At 55.2% G+C, this 24,963-nt stretch overlaps 1 protein-coding gene across 1 annotated transcript in view; it reads right to left on the bottom strand.

Annotated features, from left to right (window-relative positions):
- PHF12 (PHD finger protein 12) overlaps positions 1–24,963 on the bottom strand; it is a 45,839-nt gene that overhangs the window by 8,852 nt on the left and 12,024 nt on the right. The window contains exons 3-7 of the mRNA XM_038759711.1: positions 11,598–11,670; positions 8,082–8,481; positions 6,709–6,829; positions 5,517–5,649; positions 1,047–1,211 (exon numbers count right to left, since the gene is read on the bottom strand). Coding sequence (XP_038615639.1) covers positions 1,047–1,211; positions 5,517–5,649; positions 6,709–6,829; positions 8,082–8,481; positions 11,598–11,670 — 892 coding nt within the window. The remainder of the gene's footprint in view (positions 1–1,046; positions 1,212–5,516; positions 5,650–6,708; positions 6,830–8,081; positions 8,482–11,597; positions 11,671–24,963) is intronic.

A 24,963-nucleotide genomic window follows, 5' to 3' on the forward strand; every position in this document is an offset into this window, starting at 1 on the left:
TTTATTTTATTTTGTTAATATATTTTGTTTTGTTCTCTGTCTCCCCCTTCTAGACTGTGAGCCCACTGTTGGGTAGGGACCGTCTCTATATGTTGCCAGCTTGTACTTCCCAAGCGCTTACTACAGTGCTCTGCACATAGTAAGCGCTCAATAAATACAATTGAATGAATGACTGTGAGTCCCCCTACGGGACAACCTGATCACCTTGTAACCTCCCCAGCGCTTAGTACAGTGCTTTGCACATAGTAAGGGCTTAATAAATGCCATCATTATTATTATTATCATTATACACCCTAGACTGTAAGCCCGTTTCGGGCAGAGGACGTGACTAGCACCTTTATTGTTATATTGTACTCTCCCAAGCGCTTAGTACGGTGCTCTGCACACAATAAGCGTTCAATAAATACCACTGATACCCAGGTCAACCCAGTTACTGTTTGGAAACCTCTGGGCCCATTTTCAGACTGTGGGCGCCCCCAAGTGGCCCAATGCGGGAACTGCTGACCACCCCAGCAGCCCAGAGGAATCAATCAATCGTATTTATTGAGCGCTTACTGTGTGCAGAGCACTGTACTAAGCGCTTGGGAAGTACAAGCCACAGTGGTGGCTTTGGAAGTGTTATAGCCGTCCACCTCTCCCCAAATCAGGAAGCAGGGGGCCCCAGGGAGGGCCCCATCTCAGAACAGCTTGAAAACCCCGCTTCCGGGCACCCTTCTGAGAGACCCGCATCCCAGTGGCTTCTCCCTGCTGGCCCAAGGGGATCTGAATCACACCCCCCTCCCAAGTGTGGAATTTCAGCCCTGCGGGGATCCTTCAGTGTGGAATTCCAGCCTGGGGAGGGAGCTTCTGGCGGCTCCCCATCCTGTCCCATGTCCCTTGTTCCCAGTGCCGTACAGGGGGACGGACCAGAGGCGGCGGGAGGATGGAGAGAAGTCAAAACGGGGGTGGGGAGGGCGAGGGAGGGATGACCGCCGGGAAAACAACGGAGACTCTTTCTTGCTGGAAAACGGAGGGGGAAAAAGATCCTGGCGAGGCGGCCAGCTTACCTTCAAGCTTCTTCTCTTGACGGACTGGATCACTCGGCGGTTGGGGGGATGCTTCTTATGGATTCGGCTGAGGAAGTCCACCTTGACCACGTGCTGAGAAATGGTGTCTTGGAAGCGGTCAAACACTTGACACCGGTTGCTCAGGGTCATGTTCTTCTGGTTCAGCTGGGGAAAGCAGACACCCCCCCGGCAGTGGTCTTTAGTTAGCCGCTCCGGTCCTTTCCTACCCCCACCCGCCCCGCCTGTCTACACACCCCCTCCCTGCCAGCTTCTTCACTTTCTGGACCTCTTGCCTTGGGGCATTAAAATTCACCAACTTCCTTGGTACGTGGGCCATAAGCTCCTTGAGGGCCGGGATCGTGTCTACTCATTCTACTGTATGCTCCTAAGCGCTTTAGTGCAGTGCTCCGGGTAGGATAAGTGCTCAGGAAGTTCCACTGATTGAACGATGGGTCCCAAGGGGCTGGGGTAGTTTCGGACTGGAAACTGGGGCACCAAAGAATTGGCTCGGCTACGGGAATAAGTGTGGGCTCACTGGGGGGGAAAAGAAATAATAATAATCAGGCGAGGCTTCATGTAACCAGGCGGCAGGCCTCCCTTTCCCCATTTCCTCGGGGTGGGATTTCCTGGGAGCGGGACAGGCACCGAGAGCTCTATAGTATAGCTCTATACTTATTACTCTATTTATTTATTTTACTTGTACATACCTATTCTATTTATTTTATTTTGTTAGTATGTTTGGTTTTGTTCTCTGTCTCCCCCTTTTAGACTGTGAGCCCACTGCTGGGTAGGGACTGTCTCTATATGTTGCCAACTTGTACTTCCCAAGTGCTTAGTACAGTGCTCTGCACACAGTAAGCGCTCAATAAATACGATTGATGATGATGATGATAGAATGCTCTCCACTGAATACTCTGAGGAGTAGTGGGAAGAGCTAGAAGACAGCAACGGGAAATGGGAAGGTGGGGGGAAAACAGCACATTTTGCCGGCCTGATGGACAACTGTCAGGTTGGGTCATTTTTTTTTTTCTCCAAATGATAACTGTTAAGCGCTTACTCTATGCCAGGGATTGTACTAGTCCTGCGGTACGTACAAGCTAATCAGGCTGGATCCAGTGCAGGTTCCACCTGGGGCTCACTGTCAATCCCCATCTTGCAGATGAGGGAACTGAAGCACAGAGAAGTGAAGGGACTCTCCCCAGGTCACACAGCAGACCAGTGGTGGAGCCGGCATTCAAACCCAGGTCCTTCTGTGTTCAGCCTCGATGTTCTGTACCAGTCTCTACTGCCTTGCCTTTAGAGTGCTCGCAACCTCCCATGGCACTTATAAGCACACCCCACTCTAACACTTCAGTTCCAACTTTCTTTTTTGGGGGTATTTGTTAAGAGCTTACTATGTGTCAAGCCCTGCTCTAAGTGCTGGGTTGGTTACAAGCTAATCAGGCCGGATAATAATAATAATGGCATTTATTAAGCACTTACTATGTGCTGAGCACTGTTCTAAGCGCTGGAGTCCCTGTCCCACATGGGGCTCACAAATCTATGTAGGAGGGGAAAAGGGGATTAATTCCCTATTTTGCAGTTGAGGAAACTGAGGCACAGAGAAGTGAACTGACTTGCCCAAGGTCACACACAGGAGAACCCATGTCCTCTGGCTCCCAGGCCTGTGCACGCCGCTTCCCTGGATAGACTCCCTTTTTCCTTTTCCTTCCTACCTGCAATTTTAGCATCTGTCTGCCCGGCTAGATCGTCAGCTCCTTGATGAGGGTGGGGCCCGGGTCTACTCTCCCAAGGGCTTAGAACAGCGGTCTGCACACAGTAGGCGCTGAATAAATACTGCTTACTGACCGACTGGTTCAGACTCCAAAGCATTTTGTTCCCGCTCAACTGGCTTTGCTTCGTCTTCCCCTCGGACTAGAATAACCCGAAAAGAAGCAATCAGTCCGTCCTTGGATGGGAAGGCTGCCGGGGCCCGTCCCCGCCGCACCCCAAGCACCATCCAACATACTCTCCGCCCTCCGCTATCTCCAGGGAGAAGCCGCCGCTACCCGCTTTAGTCCAGAGCTTCACGCTTGTCACACCAAAATTCTTCTTTAGGTCTAACAAATCCCTCCTGCTGCCACTTAGGCCCATTTCCCCTGGTGCGGTGGATGGCATTTGGCTGATACGTGGGAAGCCGCCCCTATGCCTCTTCACCCTGGGAATCCTTCAGCCCGGAGAGGAGGGTGTGATGTGTACGTGTGTGCGTTTTCCTCAGTCTGGGGTGGCGAAGGGGGGAAACAAAGTCCCCAAAGCCCAAAAGGCTACAAGCTGACAGGGGTCTACTTGTTCTGACCTCCCACGCGCCTTCAAGGGAACTGAACTGGTGGGGATTTGAGACTCAGGTGAGCATGTGAGGAGGCTGAGGCAGCCCACGCAATTGGTGATCCAAACCAGAATAGGGCAGGGGGCATCATACACGGTGGCTTCGGGTTTCAGGACCCTTTGTTTAGGACCTTGCCTGAGAGAGAGGAGAAAAATGGGTTCCTTCCCCCTCCCTGTAATTCGTTTCGAGCCAGTGCCCCTTACTAGACTGCCAGCTCCTTCAGGGCTGGGACTGGGTCTGCCAAATGTATTTTACTCTCCCAAGCACTTGGTTCAGTGCTCTGCACACAGAAAGTGCTCAATAAATAAATTCTACTGATGAGTTGATCCTGGGGCCAACTTTTAGCCAACGCCTCAATAAGTCAGTCGTATCTATTGGGACATACCTAACCGATCTGGGGGTGGGGAGAGAAGAGAGAAGGAGGGGCAGTTGGAATGACAGGAATGTTAAATTCCCTTAGGCAGAGGGCAGGAACCAAGAGGCTCTCCCCAACTGTCCCTGGCAGCCCCCTGGATGAGAAGGGGGCACCAGCCACTTTGGTTCCCCCCTGGGAACCAGGGCCCAACACATCACTCCGCTGGGCTAACAAGCCCCACTAACGGTACCGTCAACTTCAGTCCAACCTAAGACAAAACTGAGAACCAGGGGCCAGGGTGGGCCTTGACGTCGAGACGGGCCTGACCTCACCTGTATCACCTCTCTCCATCTAAACTGGGCACTGGCAACTTTTCTTGTCATTGTGCCAACTGGAGGGGGGCAGAGAGGGGGGGCTGGGGTGAGTGGGCGCCCACATCGAGGACACAGGGCGGCCTGCTACTCTCGCACATGGGGGCGATTGCCCACATCTGTTACCAAGGGAAGCACTGGGGCTAGGGTTCAGAGCACGGGCAGGAGGTCGGAGCGGGCAGCTACTGAGTACAGGAGCTTGGGTTCCAGCTCTAGGCAAGTCACCTGACCTCTCTGGACCACCAAGTCTCCAGCTCTACAATGAGAAGAGAAACCCCTCCTTGTCCCGGGAGAGACAAACAGCCATCTCAACACCCGGAGAAAAAGAAAATTCCTCTGAAAGGTGGAGCACCCTGCCATTACAAAGACTAACTACAGGAAAGCCGTGTTCCCCACAGGCGTAGTACAGTGCTCGTTAACTACCCCTGATTAGTGGAATGCTTTCACTTTCCCCACAGCCCACCCCGGCTACCTACACTTACTCCAAGCCAGAGACGAATGATGGCTGAGACAGCTTCCTAGAGATTTCAATAGCAAGAGAGGTGCACAATCCAGAGTGGCTTATAAGGTATCAGTTGGGCCAACTGTAAACGAGAAACTTTGCAGGCTCCTGACTTGGGGCCTACGTTCTGGGAGGAGGCCGCAGGGTGCTTTAGATGAAGGACAAGTGAAATCTAAAAAGGAGGGTTGGAGATGCTCCTGCTCACCCACCCCTGCTCCGGGCCAGAGCCAGGCTCGGAGACAGGGTGGACTGGTCAGCCGGCCACATCCCGGGCCCGGGCAGTGGACGCTGGGACTCCCTGACCTGATGGACGTTGAGGGCGGAGGAGCCATGCTACCCTGCTTGGCACCGTCACGCCCCCACAGTCTCCCCCATCAAGATGTCTCTCAGAGACAGGCTGACGTGCAGCCCGCCTCTTGTCTTAAGGTTGGAGGGAGCCCCGGGCCTCCCTCAGAAGTGAGGAGGGATGCAGGCCAGCAGCTCCATTGGGAAGAGGCCCCCAAAGCGCCCCACCACGTGGCCCGTCTGCCCACAACCCGGGGCGAGAAAAGTCTGGCTTTGAAATCCCTCCGGACTGCTTTTCAAAAGTGGGAAGAGCATTTTTAATTTTTTTTTTCTACTGCTTTTGTTTGGCTCAGCCGTCTCTGAGGCCCGACCCCCGAGACGACTGGTCTGCCTCGGTGGCTCCGACAGCCATTTGTAGCAAAGTGGGCAGATTTTCACCTCCTGACTGTGTGTGGTCCATCTGGCCCGGGCGGGCTTCAGGTCGACCCTGAGGTTCCTTCCCTCGGGCAGACCCCAGGAAGCGACCCCGCTGGCTTCTCCCCTTTCTGGGGCCGCTCCCCCAGAAGACCGCCCGAATAGTGCCCTCTCTTACCACCACGTGTTCGATGTGGTTTGGGCACATCCATCTGCCCAAGGGCATGGCAGTGAGCGGCGGTTGAAGGCAGTCCATGTGGAACAGGAGGGGGCAATAGTCGCACTGGATAAGAGGGGCCACCCTGCAACTCCTGCAAAGAAGAAATCAACCTCCGTTGAAGCCGCACATGAGGAAAAAAGCCCGAACGCCTTGGGCCCCATGGCCACCCTCATCCCCACTCCTCCCGCTCGGTGAGACCGAGAAGACTGGCGGACTCCTGCAGGCTCTTAATCGTCCCGTTCTGAGGGAAACGGGTCTCCTTGGGAAACGGATGATTCCTCATGGTGGGACCCAAATGTCTGGCATGGGGGGGAAAATGATGGATGCTCACTGGGCAGCCGCTGGGGAGCAGAGCCTCTTGCTCTGAGCTTCCCCAGATGACACCAACCATCTCATTTGGAAAAACCCCATCCAACCGTTACAAGTCTCTAACTACGGGGATGAGAAATTCCTCTTCTACTGTCCTGTGTGCTACATGCTCTGGTGCTAGGTGCCCCGGTGCCAGGTGTGCTGGGAAAATCATCTCGTCAGTCTGCCTTTGAGCCCAGGACTCGGGGAGGGTTTTGGAAGCCGCGCGAGTCAGTGTGCCCGCACTAGACCATCCCGCTCCTATGGTTTTGGGGCGAAAGGTTTTGAGGGTGTTTTCTGATGGGCAGCTGGCGTCGCCCCTGCCCTCTCCGCTGTCCAGAATAGGGGGTGGTGGTCCTATCTAGCGTTGCACTCCTCAGATATATATGTGCTGGAACAACCTGACCCCTTTTATTCGGGTTGGGCTGGTGGCCGCTGCAACTTAGGAGTCTAAGCCACCACTGAGCCAATAGAGTTCCTGTCTCTCCCTCCACCAGGCTCCATCTTCCACCGACAAGGAATCCACATCTTCCTTTGGGTCGGGAAGCCCTTACTGGCGCTTGGTCCGAGTTCCTTCGTCTCCTGCGACGGTGGTCGCTTCTTTCCTTCAGTGGCCCTGCCTAGTCCAGAGGCCGAGAAATCCCCTCCGTCCCTGGCAAATCCCCTTCTGGAGGAGCTGCATCACTGGACTCCGGCCTTCCCTCCAGGGACTCAAAGGAGGTTATGGAATGGGAGCCGGGCAACACCGGAAGAGGGGAAAAGAAAAATCCCCCTCCCCGCTGCAAGCAAGAGCCTGAGTTACCTGTTGCAGGTGAAACAAACTTTTACTGGCAAAGGGACCAGTCCATTGTGATCCAACTCGTGCTGTGTCTTCTTGACATTTTTCCCCGTCGTCTCCTCCTTCCTCCTCCTCTTGCTAGTACCTGGAAGAGAAGCCGCGGACAGTTCTGAGCGGTTCTCGGGAGCCGAGCTCCTATTTTCAGGCACTGAAATAGGAGCAGAGCAGTGGGAGCAAAATCTGTCTGGAACCCAGCCGACGAATGGACCTAAACCAATCAACGGCGTTTACTGGGCACTTACAGGGTGCAGAGCACCCTGCGCTAAGCGCTTGGGAGAGTACACCAGAGTTGGAAGACAAGTTCCCTGCCCACAGTGGGCATACGGTCTAGTCTAGAGGGACCACAGTCTACCCATGCAGGGAGGGGGTGGTCCTCAGACCTGTGAAGAAGCATAACATTCCAGATCAGTCTGGGCAGTCTACCTCTCGCGGGGACCCCAAAAGCAACCCATCTTCCCCATTTCCAGCTAGAGGGACTGAGATGGGGAAGAGGAGGCTCACATATCACCTGCGCCGCCTAAAAAACGTGTACAGTCAAGTGGCCGGTGGCATTTAAAGGGCAAACGGCCGAGCTCCGGAAAGCCGTCCAGAGCAGGATGGTTCCTGGGAGGGGAGGGTGCTCTCCCCCGGGGCCTCATCTCGATCTGCCCGGCCGGTTGGTGGCCGGGAGGCAGGGCAGCTGATTCGGTGTGCATTCGGCCAGTGGCCAGAGGGTTTCTAAATCCGGCCAACTAGGCCCTGTTCGGGGAGAGGGAAATTCGATCCGGTGACGGGTTTTGGGGAGGAGCCACGCTGCCTCAAGAAAAGGGCTGGGGACACGCAGGGAGAAAGGTGAAGGGACAAACGCATCGAGGCCCTGGTTCTAGTGGGAGGCGCCACTAAACCCAGAACCGAGAGGCCAATGAGGCGTCGGGAGGCGGCATCTGGGGCAAACCGGCCCCATTTCCTGTAGAAAAACAAGGGGGTGGGGCCCAGGCCAAAAAACAAGCGGCTTATCCCCTGAGCGAGCTGGAAACAGGATCTGGGTTAGGGGGGAGGGGGTTGCCAAGCCCCCTAATTAGAGGGACAAGGATGGAAAGCTGAGCCCCGGGGCCGCCGACGCTTCCCTCCATGCCCCTCGGGAGGGAGAGGTGAGCAGAACCCGGCTGAGCTCAGGGTGTCGGGACACCCTGGGGTCCCGGGGGTCGGGCTCCGAGGAGAAAGCATCACCTGAGCTAGGCGAGTCTCGCTTCCCAGGGCAAGAGGGGGCCGAGTTCCTAGCGTCAAACAGCAAACCCCCGCGGACGAGCGTCTGGGAGCGAAAATGCCCGTCGGGGGCAGGCGGCACGCCCGCTTACCTGGTAGCGCGGTGGTGCAAGTCAGCTCGTTGGGCAACTGGAATTGGGTCGGGTTGCGCTCCATGGCGGCCGCGATCAGCAGCTCGAAGGGCCGCTTCAGCTGGGGCTGGCCACAGTCCCCCTCCGCCGCCGCCCCCGCCGCCTCGTCCTCCACGTCGATGATGTCCTCATCCACGTCATTCTGCTCTGAGGTGGGGGTCTCCGTGCTGGCGTTGGACGTGGGCGTGCCGGGCCGGCTGGCCCTTCGCTCCAGGAGCCGGGCCTGGGCGATGGCCTTCAGGTCCGTTTTGCCGGACGTCCGGTCCAAGAAGTCCGGGTCGCTGCTGGGGGACGTGGTGCGCTTGCCGCTCTTGTCCACCAGCCCGTTGACCTGGCCTAGCTCCTTCTTCTGCTCCCGTTTCTGTACGGACCAAGGGGCAGGCTCACCGCCACAGTCTGGACCGGCGGCCCAGGCCCCATCCCCCACAACGGACCGACCCTCCCGGGCCCTCCGTGGGACATGGACTCCCAGAGGGTCAGCCACTCCGCGGAAACCCCACGGCATCCGCCAACGGGCCGGGAACCCCACTGACAGTGACCGCGACAGGGCAAGATCGGGGGGCGGAGATGCAAAGGGGCTCCTGGTCGCCCAGACCCCACAGTCCCCGGGGCACTTCTGAAAACCCTTCGCCTGGGCCACGGAGCCTCAGCCCTCCAAGCTGTCATCCCCCGAGTTCAACCAGGACCATATTAGAGCGGGCTGCTGACGTTCCCAGCCTAGGGAGAGGAGAAGCGATCGAATTCGAATGAGACCATCTGTTGGACATCCGGGGGGGAGCCAGTTCTTCGGAAAGAAAGGGCCCAAACCAGTGGGGCACCAGAAGGGACGGGAGGGTGGCTTTTGGGGCCAACAGGGCTGCCAAAATCATCAGAAGAACAAAAGACCGAACACACCGAAGACAGAAGAAAAGAGGCTGGCATCCCCATTCCGGGGAGGGGTCTGCTGGGCATTACAGAGCAGGCAGGAGGGGTGTTAGCAGAACTCAGGAAATCATCTGAATGGCGATCGCTGCCCAGAGCCCAGTCAGTGCCAGCTCTCTCTTCCGGGGATCTAAGGCTTCTGCCTTCATTCACGGCCGTAGGGCCACAAAGGAAACACCCTCTAGGCCTGGGAAGGGAATGAGAACGTGGAACGGGCTTCGTGGGGTTGGACTTGTAAGGCCAGACACTTCTCTGGGCCACAAGGCAACGTCACCTCGGGGGCAGGGAACCGGGCCAGAAGCCGACGCGGGCGGGGGGAGGTGGAAGAAAAGCTCGCAGTTCAGCTCGGCCCGTGGCTTGCCCGGAGATCTTGGGCAATTCATTGGCTCTACTGCGTCACGGCACCTCACCCTATTAAATCACGTGATGATGAAAGGGATGACGGGAGTAAGCAGGCTGCAGTCGAATCAGGGACTGTAAGAAAACCTCCAGTGAGGAAGGAGGGAAAGCTGTTGGCAAAGACCAGAGACCCAGGGCTTCCTGTTAGGCACGTGACCTCGTATCCCCAGGCCACACTATTTAATCAGGAGCCCGGGCAGCTGTCCACTCCTAGGAGGGGGGCAGTCAGCAAAGGGGGGGGGCGGGAAGGGGGACACCAGCGAGGAGACACAGAGGAGAAACACGATGAGCCGAGCCTGCTAAAAATAGCGCACTGCCTCACGCCCCAGAGGTGGCCCCGCTGCTTGGGAACCAATGAAGATGGTGTGAGACTACAAAAACCACTGGCCCGTTGGCGATTCTGCCGCCCGGCTGGCAGCCCGAAATGGGCGGCCAGCCGGCTGCCACTTTCCTCTCCACGGGGCAGAAAGGGTCTGGTTTGGCCTGAATCAGGGTCGAGTCGGAGCAGGCTGGCCCGGGGCTCCCTGCGGGGAAAATCTGTACCTGTGTGAGCAAAGGATCCCGGGGGGAGGGGGACAGCTCGGATCATCCCGAGGGAACACCGGAAGGGGACCCAGGGGTGGGGAAGGACGGCACAGGCCATGGTTCCAAAGATGTGAAGCGGTCCTGCCCAAATGGCATCTTGGGTCCCTGGAACGTTATCACTTGAGTGTTTTTCAATTCAATTCAGTCGTATTTATTGATGCTTACTGTGTGCAGGGCACGGTACTGAGAGCTTGGGCGAGTACAATGTAACAAATCACACATATTTCCTGTCCCCAACGAGCTTACAGTCAATCACCGGGATACCTTAACTCTGATAGGGTGCTTTGATTTCCCACAGCACTGTCACCTGACCTCACACTCTCCCTGGCAGGACATCCCATTGAGAGAGGGAAAGGCCAGACTACTGGGGTCTGCTGCCTTTGGGTAGGTCTGGCCCCTTGAGACTCCGGGCGAAACCGTCGCGAGCCTGCAGCCACGGGGACGGGGGCGGCTGGGGTGAGCAGACCACCTCCCTTGGACTGCGACCTGGAAAACTCCAGGCCTCCCTGCACCCTCACTCTGTTCCCTGGCTGGGGAAGAAACGCTTAGCAAAAGTCTCTAGTTGGGCTCCCCCGGGGCCAGCAGGAAACGCCAGTTGGAAGAGCTGACCCAGAGGGGCAGGTTGATTTATCGACTTCGTGAGCTGCGACTGTGGCTTGACTGGGGGGTGAGGGTGGAGGGGGAACGCCTTGGCCCCGAAAGGCTTTGAAACGGGAACTCTCGCATACACGCATTGAAAAAAAATCCTATCCACGGCACTGTTTACCTTTTGGGTGAGTGACGGTTTTGAGTCGTGTGTGTTACACACACAAACCACAATCTCTCTGAATCATCTCCTCATCCTGTTTCTGCAAATAAGGAAGCCATCACTCACTATATGACATCATGCTCTAGCGCTATGGAAAGCAGACTGATGTCACCAAAGAACGGCTGGCCTCCATGAGGGCTGGCTAAAAATTCCTCCATGAGGCAGAGATCCAAGGCGGGACTGCAGGGATGGGACCCATTTCTCTGTTTTTTTTTTTTCCCCTCTCCATCTCTCTCAGTCAACGGACTGCTCCACACAAAGACCGCCCAAACCCACTCCCAAAAGTTGAATATTGAGGAAAGCGGAGTCAAAGACAGGCCCGTCAGGGACCTGGACTCTGGATGAAGGGGGAAGCCGGGTTGGTGCCTCGCTAGATGCAAAGTGCTCCCTGGGGATCAGCCCACCTGGGGTCCCGACGCTGCTGGTTGGGGACCCAGGCCGGGCTTCCCAGGACTTGTCTTCGGCGGCACCGCCCGCCCTCCCGGAAAAGCCGACTCCCACTGGTGTTCAACTTGGGAGGGTTTGGCAGGAGAGCGGGAATCCCAAGGCGCAGTTAGGCCGGCTCTGGGCTTGGCCTGGGGAATTCTCTATGAGCGGACACCCCCGCTCCCTCTACTGAAGCTGTTTCGGCTTTATCGTGGTCATGAGGCGGCGGCCGGAGGGCCTTCTTGAGCAGGGGAAAGAGGTGTGGGAGAGGGAGAACGGCAGATGTGGCGTTGAGGCAGGGGAAGCCCAAGGGCCGGTGGTGTGACGGAATGCCTTACCTTCCGGCGAACGGTACAGCGGTGACACATCCACTCCCCGGGCGGCAGCATCTCTTCACTCAATGGAGGGTTGCTGGAAGGGGAAAAACCAAGGTCAAGAGCCTCGGGGAAGTCGTGACCGCAGAGGTGCTGGGTGCTCTCCCCCTCCCCTCTGCGCTCAGTCTGGTCACCTCTAGATCGTAACCTCCTTATTATTAATAATAATCATCATCATCATGATGGTATTTGTTAAGTGCTTACTATGTGCTAGGTGCTGTTCTAAGCACTGGGGTAGATACAATAATGGCATTTATTAAGCGCTTACTATGTGCAAAGCACTGTTCTAAGCGCTGGGGAGGTTACAAGGTGATGAGGTTGTCCCATGGGGGGCTCACAGTCTTAATCCTCATTTTACAGATGAGGGAACTGGGGCACAGAGAAGTTAAGGGACTTGCCCAAAGTCACACAGCTGACATTTGTCAGAGCCGGGGTTTGAACTCATGACCTCTGACTCCAAAGCCCGGGCTCTTTCCACTGAGCCAAGCTGCTTCTCTGCTTCTACAAGTAGATCACTGGGTTGGACACAGTCTCTGCTCCACATAGGGTTCACAGTCTTCATTCCCATTTTACAGATGAGGGAACTGAGGCACAGAGAAGTGACTTGCCCAAAGTCACAGAGCAGATATGTGGTGGATCCAAGGTTAGAACCCATGAACTTATGACTTTCAGGCTCGTACTCTTCCCACTTGGCTGTGCTAATTCTCCCTGCAACCAAGGAATGTGCCGACCAACTCTGTCGGCACTGGGCTCTCCCAAGCGCTTAGCTCAGGGCTCTGCACACAGGAAGCGTTCAATAAATACCGCTGATGGATCAATTGCCTTTGCCTGGAAACACTCACCACACACCAAATGCTTCCTTGGTGTGGTCGAGATCACGCCCGTATCCCACTCCCCCGACCTCACCCAAAGAAGTGGCCAGACCCGGGGGGTTCGGCTTGGGCTGGAAGGAGATTTACAGGGAGCCCGCACTGAAGCTCTGGCAGCCTACCTGCACTCTAACAATTTGCACGTGGAGCCAATTAAACTAATTAAGAAATGACTGCAAACATCCTTTTCAAAGCAGCTTAGGGCTGGGCTGCGGATGGATTAAGTCCTTTTTACTTTTGGGCCCCTGAAGTTGCTGGTTTGGGTCCGGCTGGCCGTCGAGCCCCGACTTCTCCCATCAGTGCAGTGGGAGAGATGCCACTGAAATCCAGTGCATTTGGGGGCAAAGGGACCCACACCAACATCTGGCCCAATGGCGCTCCTTGTCCCCACCCAACCAACCCCCAGTTCACCCGACTGACTGGTTTACTGGTCAAAGAACGCTCTCGGGAAGGCATGGCCGCTCTTCCCCTTCCCTCCCAGAATGCCCCCAAGCCCCATCTCTAGGGAAGTAGCGTGGTTCACTGGAAACAGCCCGGGCTTTGGAGTCAGAGGTCATGGGTTCAAATCCCAGCTCCGCCAACTGTAAGCTGTGTGACTTTGGGCAAGTCACTTAAATTCTCTGGGCCTCAGTTCCCTTAGCTGTAAAATGGGGATTAAGACTGTGAGCCCCCCGTGGGACAACCTCATCACCTTGTAACCTCCCCAAGCGCTTAGAACAGTGCTTTGCACATAGTAAGCATTTAATAAATGCTATCATTATTATTATTATTAGGGGAAGCAGCATGGTGTAGCAGATAGAGCACGGGCCTGGTGGTCCGAAGGTCATCGGTTGTAATCCCAGCCCTGCCACTTGTCTGCCGTGCAGCCTGGGGCAAGTCACTTCACTTCTCTGAGCCTCAGTTACCTCATCTGCAAAACGGGGACTGAGAATGTGAGCCCCACAAGAGACAGGGACTGTGTGAACCTGACTTGCTTGTATCCACCCCAGCTCTTAGTACAGCGTCCGGCACGTAGTAAGCGCTTAACAAATACCCCAATTATTATTATTATTACTCCTGGGAGCCACCCGCAGTTCTGGGGGCGACGTGTGAACCCTCAAGAGGCAGAGGACTGCCGAGGAGCTGGGCGGCGTGCTGACCCGCTGGTCAAAGTGATCTGGCCATCCTCCCTGGCCATTCCGCAGGGCAGGGCCACGGTAATTTCCCCGGGGGTGGGGAATCCAGGACCTGCCCCCCGAGTCGCTTACAGTCCGAAGGGTTTGTGAGGCAGCCGGGAGGGTGATTTGCACATACCTGCGGGCTGAGCCACCTATTTTCAAGCCCTCCTGCCAGTGTAAATGTTATTATTGTTCCCCTGGTGATTGATGGTTCTTTATCCGACTCTTTTTCTTTTCATTCACTCACTATCACTGATCCAGATCCCCTATACCACAAGGGAAGCAGGCCAAGCACATTCCAGGGAATCTGTTTCCATGTAAACCTGCCCGGAGGAGGCGGGGCCAAGGTCATGCCAAAAGTCATTTGGCAGGGCCAGAGGCGAAGTCAAGATGGGGCCCAGCCTTTTGTTTAGGACACTGAGCCAAGATGCTTCTGGCTCCGGGGGGGGGGGGGGCCCTTCCCAGTAAGGCCTCGATGGCGAAGTCGGGCTTAATGCCGCCCCCGTGCCCCATGGAGATCCCGGGCCAGAGAGGGGGCAGGAGCAGGAAACCCCCAGGCCTCTTTTTTCTTTTAGGGTATTTGTTAAGTGCTTGCTATGTGCCAGGCACTATACCAAGCGCTGGGGTTGGTACACATTGATCGGATTGGACACAGTCCCTGTCTCACAAAGGCTCACAGTCTTAAGCCCCATTCTCCAGATGAGGGAACTGAGGCCTAGGGAAGTGAAAAAACTTGCCCAAGGTCTCACGACAGACAAATGGCGGAAAAGGCATTAGAACCCAGGTCCTTTTGACTCCCCAATCCGTGCTCTAGCCACTAGACCGTGCTGCTTTTCCGGAGAGGATTCTAAAGGAGGTGACGTGGACATGCAGCCACTCCCTGGCTCAACGGACAAGTGCCAGAAGACCCCAGGGTCTCTATCAGGGCAAGGAAATAATAATAATAATAATAATAATAATGGCATTTATAAAGCGCTTACTATGTGCAAAGCAGTGTTCTAAGCGCTGGGGAGGTTACAAGGTGATCAGGTTGTCCCACGGGGGGCTCACGGTCCCCATTTTCCAGGTGAGGTAACTGAGGCACAGAGAAGTGACTTGCCCAAAGTCACACAGCAGACAATTGGCGGAGCCGGCATTTGAACACACGACCTCTGACTCCAAAGCCCGGGCTCTTGCCTCTGAGTCACGCTGCTTCTCATGAAGCAGGGCCCGACAAAGTACAGGCTCGGGAATGGCCACGGGGAAACTGTCTCACCAGCAGACCTTGGCCTGGCCTAAGGGGCCCAGCCACTGTCTTTCATTCACTCATTCATTCAATTGTATTTATTGAGCGCTTACTGTGTGCAGAGCACTGGACTAAGCGCTTGGGAAGTACAAGTCGGCAACATATAGAGACGGTCCCTACCCAACAACGGGCTCACAGTCTAGAAGGGGGAGACAGAAAACAAAACAAGACATGGAGAAAGGTGTCAAAATTGTCAGAGCAAATAGAATTAAAGCTATATGCACATCATTAACAAAATTAATAGTAAATATGTACAAGTAAAATAGTGTAATAAATCTGTACAAATATATACAAGTGCTGTGGGGAGGGGAAGGAGGTAGGGTACAGTGGGGGAATGGGAGGAGAGGAAAAAGGGGGCTCAGTCTGGGAAGGCCTCCTGGAGGAGGTGAGCTCTCAGTAGGGATTTGAAGGGAGGAAGAGAGCTAGTTTGGCGGATGTGTGCAGGGAGGGCATTCCAGGCCAGGGGTTGACGGCGGGACAGGCAAGAACGAGATACAGTGAGGAGGTTAGAGGTGGAGAAGCGAAGGGTGAGGGCTGGGCTGTAGAAGGAATGAAGGGAGGTGAGGTAGGGGCGGGCAAGGTGATGGACAGCCTTGAAGCCGAGAGTGAGGAGTTTTTGCTTGATCTCGCCTGAGAGACCCTGGGCAGGGAAGATTTCCTTGCAGAAGGCACCCAAAGCAGTGAGGCGGGCATAGACTTTTTGAGGCAGAACAAAGGGCAAACTGGAAAGTGAAGCAGTCTCTTTCCCTGTCTCCCCCTCTTCCCCACAGAGCCTTCAAGGGGATGAACATGGTTGCGGTACCACACTTTATTTTTTTGGAGGGGGGTATTTAAGTGCCCACTATGTGCCGGGCACTGTACTAAGCACTAGGGGTAGATACAAGTTCATCGGGCTAGACACAGTCCCTGTCCCACACAGGGCTTACAGTCTTAACCCCCATTTTACAGAGGTGGTAACTGAGGCCCAGCGAAATGAAGCGACCCCCAAGGTGGCACGGCAGACAAGTGGCGAAGCTGGGACTAGAGCCCAGGCCCGACCCCTAGGCCCGTGGCCTATCCACTAGGCCACGCGGGGTTGTCAGAAAGAAACAGGGAGGCAGAGTGCGAAGCCCTGGGAATGATGTTGACAGGAGGAGGGGGCTTTGTGGAGAAGGCACTCCATCCAGAGCAAGCAGTTCGGGGAAGGAGGGTTGGGACATTTTCCCAGCCAGCTCCCACTGACTGCTCTGTTCTATTCTACTGTCAGGCAGTTTTCCATCTGCATTGTTTTCTCTGCAGTCTTCCCTGTAACTGCCCCTGGGGCAGCAGGCCCAGGAGGAGCCAGTTAGCTGGAGAGGCTGCCACTGCCCTCCACTACCCGGCTCCATGGAGGCCAAACAGCTATCACTTCCCAAAGACCCCGTGCCAAGGGTCTCTGTCTGGGCGGCTCCGGAACTACTCGGCCACACGGATTAAATAAGAGCCATGGTCGAAAACCCCCGAGGCACCCTCTCCACAGGCTCCCGGAAGGTGTCCACTGCGCTCCCTATCACACCGAGCCGTCCTGACTGGTTTCCCAGTCAGAGGGAAACCAGGAAGAGTTAGAGGCTGATGTTAGCAACACACCATCAGATAGGCTTCACAAGCTTGGGCCTCCTGCTTGCTAACAACGGCTGCAAAGACTGACGCCCTCCCCCGAGCCCGGTGTGGGGGCGGTGAGGGCGAGGGGAGGCCTGGCCCAAGCACGGAAGCCACAAAGGGGGACCCCGAAGCCCCACCGCTCTTCTGACCTAAGTGGGCAACCTTCCTGGCGGCAAACGCGGCCGCCTTCTCGGGGCCCAACACCAAGAACGAAGGCTGCGTGGTGTGGAGGGAAAATGCCTTTCTTCCTCCGTTTGATCCGGTCGGAGGGGCAGGCGTTTCAGAACACTCCCTCACCGGGGAAGCCATTTTGAGAGAGAAGAGTTCGCCTCTGGAGTCAGCAGGCAATCTGACGAGCTTGTGTCCAGCCTGGCGTGTAGCACATAGCCAGTGCTTGATGGATACCCTCAGCAGAAACAATAGGACTTTCTGAGCCCCCCCCGAACCGAGGGCTTGGGAAATGCACAACAAGCCAGTGACACAGTCCCAGCCCACAGAGGAGCTGACACTCTCAAGGGGGAGAGGGACAGAAAAGTCTTTACAGAATAATGACAATATATGAACTGAACATATAACTGAGGAAACTTGGACATTTTAAGTGCTGAGGTGTGGCGCCACCCTCCCAAGTGGATTTGCAGCCCCACCCAGAAGGGATATCCAGACTCTGCTCTTCCGAAGGCCCAAAGAGACCCTTCTGGGGGAAAAAAGCCTTCTCCGCACACAAGAACCAGAAAACTTTCTCTCGACACCAGGGCCAACAGAGCAGTTTGGGTTCAACAGCAGGACGGAGTAAGATGGGGAGCATTTATTGAGCACCCACTTAACCCAGTACCTAACAACAACAACTGTGGTATCTGCTGAGCATTTACTACGTGACAAGCACTGTACTAAGTGCTGGAGTAGATACGAGATAATCAGGTCCCACATGGGGCTCACAGTCTAAGTAGGAGGGAGCACAGATATTCAATCCCCATGCTGCAGATGAGGTCACTGAGGCACAGAGAAGTGACTTGCCCAGGGTCACCCTGCAGAAAAATGGAGGAACCAGGATTAAAACCCAGGTCCTCTGATTCCCAGGCCTGTGCTCTTTCTACTAGGCCACACTGCTTCTCTGTTCTAGCCTAATGAAATGACATTTCCCGCCCACAGGGAGCTTAAATGTTAACAGGGGGGACAAAAATATTATGGCAGAGTTGAAAATTAAAAAATAGCATGAGTGCACGCACACTCCCCCCATACCCCCCACCAAGAAGGGTGTAAATAAGCTCCTAAGGGCTAGAGAAGCCTGAAGAGATGACATGGCTCAGAGGTCAGCAGAACTGCTGGATGACCAGTGAACTCCTAAGCGGAGTTAGGAGAGGGTCAAGGGTCAAGCCATCCTTGGGTTGGTTCCCTTCCCCGAACCTTCAGGCCATGAAGCTCCCGGTACGTCCAGCAGCCCCCGCCTGACCCGTGACCTGTGGCGGAGGGAGAGGCAGCAGAACCGCCCGATGGCACCCTGACAGAGTAGCCACTCCGTAACGGCTCTGGGTCCCACGTCCAGGCCTCTGGCTCAGCTCCGCCTCGGCATCATACACAAACTCCATCCCTTAGGCTCAAAAGCACTCAATTACCTCACCCACACCAACCTTACCTCCCTGATTTCCTTCTACAACCCAGGCTGCAAACGTCACTGCTCTAACGCCAGCCTGTTCACTGTACCTCCATCTCGTCTATCACCCACGTTCTGCTTCTGGCCTGGAACGCCCTCCCTCTTCCCTTCCAAAGGACAATCACTCTCCCCACTTTCAAAGCACATCTCCAAGAGGCCTTTCCCGACTAAGCCCTCATTTCCTCTTCTCCCACTCCCTTCTGCATCGCCCCTGCACATCATTCACCTTTTATTCACCCCTTCCTCAGCCCCATAGTGCAGAAGCATATCCATAAATTTCATTTGTTTATATTAGTCATCTCCCCCTCTAGACCGTAAACTCATTGTGTGCAGAGAAAATGCCCACCAACTCTGTTACAGTGCACTCTCCCAAGTGCTTAATACAGTGCTCTGTACACAGCAAGGGCTCGATACATATTATTGATCAGCTCAGGATGCCTACGGCCACTAGCAGGCTGGAGGACTCACTTTTGTTTCGGAGATGTGCCCGCCTCAAAGCCTGACGAGAAAATAACCACAAACAACTGGTGCACAGGGCACTGGGGAGGAGGAAAGAGGGGGGAAAGAGAGGAAGAAAGATAAGAGGAAAGAGGGAGAGAGGGGAGAGAGAGTCTCCATCCCCCTCCTTCCAGACAGAATTCTAGATGACTCTCTCTCGACCATTACAGCCTGCCAGTTTCCATCTCAATCCATTTCAAAAACCCCAGCCTTCAACTCCACGAGAGACCCGGCCAGGAGGCCGCTTCTCTCTGCTTCTTTCCAGCTCACTTTTATTTGAACTGCCGCTACCCGACCTTCATGACATCTGGCCGGCTCTGAGCCGGTTTGTAATGGCGGGGCGATGAATCCTGGAAGGCAGAACAACTGAGGGATGGACTTCTTCGACGCTCTTGATTTAGATCGCCGATCCAGTGATGCCCGGTATCCTGCAGCGTGTACGTTGACGGCGCACTTGGACACAAATCGATGAACCGCCTGGTTTGGGACATTTATTTTTTTGAAACCAAACGCTTCCTGAAAACACAGCCCCGGGGCGTGATTCAGACTTTTGCCGTTCGAACCAACCTACGAGCCGACTGACTGGCCGGTCTCCAGTGTCAAGAGGTCCACGTAACGGGCGGTTTACTCCCGGAGGGAGACAGTCCGTCATTAATAAATGAGAAAAAGAAAAAAGGAGAAGGGGCCAGGCGAACGACTGCGCCGTCATTCGTTCAAGACCCGACCCCCCACCCCTGCCAGCTGATCCCAACTCGCCGGCCAGTTTTAATTGCGAATGCCGCACTCGTTCACTAATGAGGCCTAAGCGCACCACTGCAGGTGGAGACTTCGTAGTTGTCAGGGTTTTGGGCTCTCTAATTAAGAGGATCTATTTCAAGTCATATACGGACGTGGCTGATCTAGGCCTGCCTGCTCTCCACTCCATCCACCCTCTAACGCAGCTGAGGCTGCGCTAAATTTGCACAAGACGGAGCTACCCCTGGCGGGATCCCTTACACTCTCTCCTGCACAGGGTAGGGATTTGGAAGAGAGGAGGGAAGCAAGGCAACCGCCTTCTTCCCCTCTCTCTCCCACCCGCTGCCCCTACACAAATACACGCGCGCGCACAAACCCATCCACAGACAGAGAGGGAGAGACTGCCCTCCATTTCAGAGGCCTTTCCGTGGAATGACACGCAGGCCAAAATGGAGCAGAACCCTGCATTTTATTTTCTTTATTCTCTTCTCACCTGCAAGGGGTGCAACCTGCAGAATGCCACTGACCCTTCAGAACCCAAGACAAAGGCAATCTGATATCCGCCGGAATCTCACTTCAACACGCCCCCAAAATGAAGCAGGTGCATACTGCTCCCCGCCCCCGGCCGGCCAGAACACAGGGGAAGTAGAAAAGAAGGAAAAAAAAATATCAAGACACTTGTTCTACTTGTACTTAAACAAAACGCTTCAGGTGGAATGCAAACGTGGAAGAGGAGCTCGACAGCAATACCGTCCTTGCGGGGCGAGGGAGGCGATTCCCGGTGAAACCCCCTATGTCGTGTCAGTCGGTCCGATTCCTCCTGTCCACGGGACCCGCGCTTTTCCGCGTCCTAGGAACCCCCTCCCCCAAAAAGCATCCCCGAGATCGAAACCGCCACAACCGCTAACTCCCCATCCCAAAATGCTCTGTATGGAAGGGCTCCCGGCCAACAGACAACAGCGAGGGGCGGCTTTGATTTTCAATTTCACAGCTGATGGCTCCCGGACGCCGCAAGCTCACCGCTGGACGTGGTCCCGCAGTTACACCCGGGGTCACTGTGGGAGTCTGACGAATGCGGCCCCCGGCGTCTGGGGTCTCCCCGGGTCCCCAGCCCCCTGACTGTGGCCCCCAGGTTGGGGCCACCATCGCTTTCGAGGCTCCTGGTGGCCATCTTGATGTAGAGAGTGAGAGGGACACCCAGCACTCTGGAAAAGATGGGTCCCTCCTAACCAGAAGCCAGCCCGGCTCCCCCTGTAATGGGGGAGGGATTTCGACAGGGGTGGTCATCTCTAGAGCCAAAGGAAACGATGGAGCCCTCAGAGCTGGAATTCGGGCCTTAAATTTTGGGCAACAGGTGGTAAACCCAAGTTCCAGCCCTAAAACAGTTCCGAAGACCTGATGTTTTAGGCTGAGACAAAGCAAGCCCAGGCCCAGAGACGAAAGGCTCAGGTGGGTGGAGGTTGGAGCAGGGGGCACCTCACGGTCTCCTCTTTCTACCTCGGCGACTGACGTCAAGACAGCTGCCCCGCTAACTCCCCACTCTTCCCGGGCCCGGCCTCGGGGGCAGAGGGCTAACAAGGAAACTGAGGAGCGTGCCAGGACACTACAAACGCCCCATTGAGAGATTCACCGAGTTGCGTCATTTCCAGAGGCACACGGGCCTTTCAAACGGCCTGACGGGGCCCAAAGTTAGACTTCTATGCAACACTGGTTTAGTGGTGCTTTCCCCTCCCCGCCCACCCCAGAGGACACCTGGAGAACGGGGTTGCTAGCCAACGGCGGGGGGGGGGACGAGGGGGAGGAAAGAGGGAGGATGCAAAAATCAACAGCTGTGGCCAGGTGCTTGCCTCTGCCAACCTAGAAAACAGCCCTATTAGTCGCCAGGGTCTGGGCCTCGGGGCTGAGACTGCTGCTGAACTATCTGGCCCCAGATGGCCCTTCGTGGCCACTTTCCAATTCTCTACCTAGCGTCCCCCACTCCCAGGCTCCTGAGGACCACTTATGCGTCCGTCATCTATTGTACTCTCCCAAGTGCTTAGTACAGTGCTCTTCACACTAAGTGCTCAATAAATTCAGCTGACTGATGCCTGGGGCACTCAGCCTCTCAAGCCCAATCTCCCCCCTGCTTTGTTCCCTCCGAGGGTCCTTTTCCTAACACTCCTGAGGAGAGGAATGTTCCGACAGCCAGCACGGCCCTGGCGTTCAGGCATTCCAGAATAGACTCTCAGTGGCCGCAATGGGCCAAACCCCGCTCCGCTCAAGGGCAGGGGTGGCACCCCCAGGGCGAGCTCATATGCAAGCCCATGGGCCCACTGTCATCCTAGCCAGGGAAGCGCAGGCAAGTGGTCTGCTGTGACTTTAGGTAGGTCCTTCGCTTCTCTGCGCCTCAGTTACCCCATCTATAAAATGGGGTTTAAGGCGGTGAGCCCCACATGGGACGAGGATTTTGTCCACCCTGATCAGCTTGTACCTACCCCAGCGTCAAGTACAGTGCCTGGCGCTGAGTAACCGCTTAGCTCATAGCATTAAAGAAAACATCCAGTGCTTTTTCCAGTGAGATGTCAGTGCTCTCTGCCCACAAACCGAAAGTAGCCCTAATACTCTCCGGGCAAGTTTCAGTCCCACTCTCTCGTCCCTTCGGTTTCTGCTCAGACACCTCCACCGTTCGGGGCCCACGCCCACTGAAGGCCTCCAACGCCGTGCCTTCGACTTGCTTTGGGTCGTGGTTTAGCGGTGGGGATAAGCACCATCTCCGGCTCCTGAAAATCTCCCACCCTCACACCCCCGCTGACCTAGTTAGGAATCTGGACCTACCGGACTCTGAGGCACAGAGCCAATCCAGTTGCTGCTGGTTTTGCTTTCGGCCCCATGTCCAGGTCCGGCTTAGCCGGGTGGTCAGTCAATCAATCGATCGACGGTATTTATTGAACCCTTATTGTGGGCAGAGCATTGTTCTAAGTGCCTGGAATTCCCCTCTAGACTGTAAACTCACTGTGGGCAAGGAACGTGTCTACCAATTCCGTTACAGTATACTCTCCCGAGTGGGCTCTGCACACACAGTAAGGGCTCAGTAAACGATTGATTGGGAGAGTACAAAACAGTTGGTAGACACCTTCCCTGCCCACCAGGAGCTTATAGTCTAGAAGGCTGTGCCGAATGCCAGCACTCCGTTGCCTCCTTAAATGTGAGCAGAAATGCCGGGGCCCCATCGGGCTGTGAGCCCTCTAGATTGTGAGCCCACCACGGGCAGGGAACTTGTCGGGTTTTTGTTCTATTGTACTCTCCCAAGCGTTTAGTACAGTGCTTTGCACCCAGTAAGCACTCAATAAATAAATGTTTGAATGAATGCTCTGTACACAGTAAGTGCTCAATAAAGATTGATTAAAGGCACATCCGGATCTGAGCAATTATTCCTCTCTCGCCTGACTGTAAGACCCGTTCATGGCAGACACTTGTCCACAACGGGTCGCTCTCTTCCCATTCCCACACACGCAGATGGGGGAAACCGAGGCCAGGCAAAGTGGGCCACTGCCTGACCCAATTGCTGGCAACCCCAACGGCGCCACAGACACGGTTGCCTGCCTGGAGGAAACAGGGCCGGCAGAATGAGGGGACTGGAAAATCAGTAGAAAAATTCCTCTTCCTCCTTCTCCTCCTCCTCCTGCTTCAAGGAACCCAGCCGCTAACGGAGCACGAGCTATTGAGCTTGAAAAGTTATGGGCTCGGGAAACATATAATAGACTTAATGGAGAGTTCCAGTCTTCATTTTCATGCATCCTGAGGATCGAGAATAAATAATAACCATGGACAGCCCATTAGATGCCATCAGAGCTAGAAAGAGTCCTCCCGCATCGAACCCCAGATCGCTGGGGATCAATCCATCAGTAGAAGGGACAGGGCGGCTACTTGGTGAGAAGCAATGTGGCCTACTGGATAGAGCACGGGCCTTGAAGTTGGAAGGACCTGAGTTCTAAAACCACCTCCAACACTTGTCTGCTTGTATGACCTTGGGCAAGTCACCTAAGTTCTCTGTGCCTCAGTTTTCTCATCTGCAAAATGGGGATTAAGATTATGAGCCCCACATGGGACAGGGGCTGTGTCCAAGCTAATTTGCTTGGATCTACCCCAGCAGTAAGCACTTAAATACCACAATTATTATTATTATTATTATTATTATTATTATTATTATTATGGATCGGAGCTCTAATTCCGGTTCTGCCACTTGTATGTGCGACTGGGCACTTAACTTCTCTGTGCCTCAGTTTCCTCATCTGTAAAATGGGGATTAAGACTGTGAGCTCCATGTGGGACGGGGACTGTGTTCAACCTATCTCAGTGCTTTAAAACCTTTTTTTTGTGTGTGGGGGGGAAGGATCACTGTTTAAGACGCTTGGGAGAGGATGGTAGAAAATGGGCAACTGGCCACCTGCCCTCAATGGCCTTGCTCCGCCTAGCCAGCCAAACAAGCTGCAGAATGAGCCAGGGTTGGGGGTTGGGAGGATGACAAGATGACAAGAGAAGACAAGGATGACTTGCCCCCCCGCCGCTCCACACCTCCACAGGCCATTCCCTTGAAAGGGAAGGGGCAGGAGCCCAGCGGAGTCTACTGAGCGGAGGAACGACTGATTGACACCCCGGACCCCCGCTGAAGTCTGGTGCAGCTTATGAGCTCCCTTCCAGTCAACCTGAGGCTAAAGCATGGGGCCCACACAAGAGCGGAGTTCCAGGCCCCGGCCCCAGCCACCAGCTGTTCGGAGAGGGTTCTGTCCCCCACCGGTCCGGTCCGGGACATAGAGCACGGTCTTCAGTCCACCATTCAAATTCAAATCCCACTGAGAGCCAGCTCCCGGCTCACTAGATCTTACTTCAAAAAGGGCCTGCCACCACTGATGGCCACCAGTGGGAAAGCCTGAACCCAGGCCCCGGCCTAGAGGTTTCTCCCCGATCCTGCCGTTCCTTTAGCCTCTGTCCTCTTCAGCAGTGGGCCGCATTTCCCAGGAGATATTTTGGTGCCTTTGGTCGAGAAGCCAGGGAAGGGCAAAAATGGAACACGGGAGCTAAGGCCGCAAAGGAGAGCGAGCCTAATTAGGCGGCGGGGACCGACTGTCCTGCGTCTGTGTTCACAAAAAGGTAGCATCCCCTCAGAATCACCCAGGCGCCATCTCTGCTCCCCGACTGCTGTTTATCTTTTTGCCTTCCTGTGCTCATTTGTAATACCACTAGGTTTCACACCGTGGCCTGAAGAGGAAATGGGTCGGATTGTGCCTCGGTGGGGAAGTGCAACAATAGTGGAAGGGAGAAGGAGGCGGGGGGAGGACGAAGTCAAGCAGCAGTCCTTTCGACGAGACGGCTCCGTTACGCACCATTTCGCAACTTCCAGCACTGGCAGGATCCGGGCCGGCCCGGGCCGGCTTTGTTTCTGGAAGGAACGCTTGGGATGTGCTTCCTCAGGATTCAACGTGTCACCGAGAATGACACACATCCAACTCCAAGATGATGAAATGGGCTCTGAAGC

Source organism: Tachyglossus aculeatus, chromosome 17, assembly GCF_015852505.1.
Source record: "Tachyglossus aculeatus isolate mTacAcu1 chromosome 17, mTacAcu1.pri, whole genome shotgun sequence".
Taxonomy (NCBI): Eukaryota; Metazoa; Chordata; class Mammalia; order Monotremata; family Tachyglossidae; genus Tachyglossus; species Tachyglossus aculeatus.